Below are 4,138 nucleotides of genomic sequence, written 5' to 3'. Positions count from 1 at the left end.
ATCAAAGTTAAGACAATTTTATAAGTGATGATAACAGCCATTTAGTCCATCCCTAAAGAACTGAAGGTCCTGGGAATTTAACCATGCCAATGTAGTCTTTTTTACATTATTAACTGAAGAAAAATGGGTGCCCTTTACAGATTTATTAAGATTAGGAAATGAAGTTAGAAGGAGGAGCCAAATCAGAACTGAAAAGTAGATACCTAATGATTTCCCATCAAAACTGTAACAAAATTACCTTTGTTTGATGAGAGGAATAAGCAAGAGCATTGCCAGGGTAGAGAAGGACTCTCTGGTGAAGCTTTCTTGGGTATTTTTCTGCAAAAGCTTTGGCTAACTTTTGTCAAAACACTCTCATAATAAGCAGATGTTACTGTTTTTTGGCCCTCCAGAAAGTCTACAAGCAAAATGCTTGAGCATCCCCCAAAACTGTTGCCATGACTTTTGCTATTGACTTTTGCTTTGGCTGGACCACTTCCAACTCTTGGTAGCCATTGCTTTGATTGTGCTTTGTCCTTGGGATTAAACTAGTAAAGGCATGTTTCATGTCCTGCTACAATTCTTCGAGAAATGCTTCAGGATCTTGATCTCACTTGCTTAAAATTTCCATTGAAATTTTAGGCTCTGCTTTTGCCTACAGCTGCTCTGGGCACAACAGTTTTGGCACCCATTTGTCAAGTTTGCTCAACTTTAATTTTTCTGTCAGAATTGTGTAAGCTGAACCAGTTGAGATGTCTGTGGTATTGACTATTGTTTCTACTGTTAATTATTGGTTCTCTTCATTTTGGGCACAAATAGGATTAATTTTTTCCTTAAAAATTGATGTGGATGGTCTGATGCTGTGGGCTTCCTCTTTAACATTGCCTCATCCCTTCTTTTTTATTTATTTATTTTGTTTTGTTTTTTAGAGACAGGTTCTCGCTCTGTTGCCCAGGCTGGAGTGCAGTAGTGTCATCATAGCTCACTGCAACCTCCAACTCCTAGGCTCAAGTGATCCTCCTGCCTCCTGAGTAGCTGGAACTATAGGAGCATACCACCAAGCCCAGCTAATTCTTCTTTTTTTTTTGTAGAGATGGGATCTCGCTCTTGCTCAGGCTGGTCTCGAACTCCTGGCCTTGGACAATCCTCCCACTTTGGCCTCCCAAAGTGCTGGGATTATTAGGTGTGAACCATGCAGCACCTGGCTGTGTCATCCCTTTTTATTAAAATGAGTTTACAACTGCTGATTTTTGGGGGGCATTGTCCCCAAAAACTTTTTGTAAGGCATCAATGATTTCACTGTTCTTTCACTCAAGCTTTACCATAAATTTAATGTTTGTTCTTGCTTAAATTTTAGCAGAATTCATGTTGCTCTGATAGGGACTCTTTTCAAACTGATCTCTTATACTTCTTAGTGCCTCAAACTCTAGATCCTGTTCAGACATGTTATTACAAGTTAGTATGAGTTTATTTTGGTACAGAAAATTTTTGAAATCCAAGTACAGTTTTTTCATAATATGTATTTTCCATGAACTATTTGAAGTATCCCCATATTTTGTGGATTTTGCACTGTGTACTTTACTATACAAAACTTTCTCTTCATTCTAGGTTATTTTTGTAGGCCAAATTTCTAGATACAGGAATGATTGGATATGGGTTTTTTGATGGTTTTTTAAATTTTTTCGAGACAGAGTCTCACTCTATTGCCTGGGCTAGAGTGCAGTGGCATCATCATAGTTCACTGTAACCTCAAATTCCTGGGTTTCAAGTGATCCTCCTGCCTCAGCCTCCCAAGTAGCTAGGATTGCAGGCATGTACCACTTAATCCAGCTAATTTTTAAAAAAATATTTTCTGGAGGCAGGGTTCTATATTGCCTAGGTTGGTCTCAAACTCCTGGCCTCCACCCTCCTCAGCTTTCCAAAGTGCTGGGATTACAGGCATGAACCACCATGCCCAGCCATTTTTTGAGGCTCTGATAGAGATTTCCAAATTACTTACTAAAGCCTTGTAATCAGTTAACACTCCCACCTGTCTTATTTTCAGGGCCATGTATGCGAATGACCCCCTAACTTTGTGTAGGAACTGTTCAGTTTGCTTTGGACTTAGGAGGTTCCTGGGACACAGGACTTTCAGTACTAAAACTGGGACAGCCCCAGGCAAATTGGGTAGTTGATAACCCTTCCAAAGAACAACCTACATAACTATTGCTAGAAAAAATAATAAGTTCAAGCTGGGACACCAGCTTTTTCCTGCCTTCAAACTAGAACTGAAATGTCAGCTCTTCCTGTGCCTCAAGCCTGCTGGTCTTTGGATTGGAATTTATACCATCAGCTCTCCTGGGTCTCCAGCTTACCAACTCACCTTTCAGATTGTGGGACTTGTTAGCTTCCAAAATCACATGAACCAATTCCTTTCTCTCTCTCCCTCTCTCAAAAAAAAAAAAAAAAAATTAGCCAAGTGTGGTGGCAAGTGCCTGTAGTCCCAGCTACTTGGGAGGCTTAGGAAAAGAGGATCACCTAAGCTCAGGAGCTCAAGGTTACAGAGAGCTATGACTGTGCCCTGCACTCCAGCTTGGGTGACAGAGTGAGACCTCATCTTAAAAAAAAAAAATAAGGCCAACATCTATTGTTCTTGACTTTTTAATAACGACCATTCTGACAGGGGTAAGGTGGTATCTCATTGTGGTTTTAATTTGCATTTCTCTGATGATTAATGATGTTGAGCATTTTTTCATATGTGCATCATTTGTATATTTTCTTTGGAAAAATGTTTGTTCATGTTATTTGTCTACTTTTTATTGGGGTTATTTGGTTTTTTCTTGCTGAATTGTTTGAGTTCCTTGTAGATTCTGGATATTAGTCCTTTGTTGAATCCACAGTTTGTAAATACTTTCTCCCATTCTGTAGGTCGTCTGTTTATTTGTTTATTATTCCTTTTGCTATGCAGAAGCTTTTTAGTTAGGTCCCATTTTTGTTGTTGTTGCTGTTGTTGCATTTGCATTTGGGGTCTTAATCATAATTCTTTGCCTAGGCCAATCTACAGGTGCTATAGTAACCAAAACAACATGGTACTAGTATAAAAGTAGACATGTAGATCAGCGGAATGGAATAAAGAACCCGAAATAAAGCCATATACTTACAACCAACTGATCTTTGACAAAACAGACAAAAGCAACAAAAGCATTCACTGGGGAAAGTGCACCCTATTCAATAAATTGTGCTGGGAAAATTGGATAGCCATATGCAGAAGAATGGAACTGGATCCCCATCTCTCACCATATACAAAAATTAACTCAAGATGGATTAAAGGCTTAAATGTAAGACCTGAAATCATAAAAATTCTGGAAGAAAACCTAGCATGTTTTTATTTAAATGTTGGATTTTCTAATTTCCTTTTCTGTAAATTGCCTATTTATATTTTTTATCAATTTTTCATTGTAAGTATAGCTTATATAAATTGAAAATGCCTATACTTTTATCCCCTTGTGAGATTTTAATTTTTTTAAAGGATAATTTTTAAACAGGTATAATCATGACTCCATATAAACATAAATGACAGTTTGATCAAAGGTTTTATTTAATTAGTGAGGGAATCAGTAAGATATGCAAACCAGTTCAAGGGAGAATCTGAAGAAGTGACCCATATATGGCCATCAGGACTGCTGAAATGAATTTACTAATAATTCAAAACTTGTCATTAGCTCCAGGGCAAGAATCAGTTACATCTCCATTGGACAAAATATGTTTGTATATTTATGGACAATAATAATTTGCATTATTATCATTTTTTTAATAAATTACAGGGTTGTAAAATAGCACAAAGAACATGAAGGGCATAGTCCCTGCTATAGAATTAGATAATCACAGAAGAGTATATTTTACAACACGCAGCATTCCATCGAAAAGACAATTCAGTAATCTTTTTGTCCTTTACAATTTTTCCTGATACATGGTATTGATTTCTGTAGAAGGACTACCCCATTTTATTCAAGAATGGAACTCTGAAGTCTGGAGGGGAAAGAGAACCTCTTCCCCGGCCAAAAAAATGGCCTATTGCCAACATTCTGGCTCCGGGAGCTAATAACATTCCTGATGCATTCATCGTTGGTGGTCCTTATGAGGAAGAAGAAGGAGAACTCAACCACCCTGAGGTGAGAGA

At 37.8% G+C, this 4,138-nt stretch overlaps 1 protein-coding gene across 1 annotated transcript in view; it reads left to right on the top strand.

Moving 5' to 3' along the window:
- Window positions 1-4,138, top strand: part of CFAP70 (cilia and flagella associated protein 70) — a 96,422-nt gene that overhangs the window by 16,025 nt on the left and 76,259 nt on the right. The window contains exon 3 of the mRNA XM_012663218.1: window positions 3,948-4,130. Within this exon, the coding sequence (XP_012518672.1) occupies window positions 3,948-4,130 (183 nt within the window). The remainder of the gene's footprint in view (window positions 1-3,947; window positions 4,131-4,138) is intronic.

Source organism: Propithecus coquereli, unplaced genomic scaffold (genome assembly GCF_000956105.1).
Source record: "Propithecus coquereli isolate 6110/MARCELLA unplaced genomic scaffold, Pcoq_1.0 Scaffold80, whole genome shotgun sequence".
In the NCBI taxonomy this organism is placed as follows: domain Eukaryota; kingdom Metazoa; phylum Chordata; class Mammalia; order Primates; family Indriidae; genus Propithecus; species Propithecus coquereli.
The sequence above is the reverse complement of the archived record's forward strand: the minus strand, read 5'-3'. Positions and strand labels throughout refer to the sequence as shown.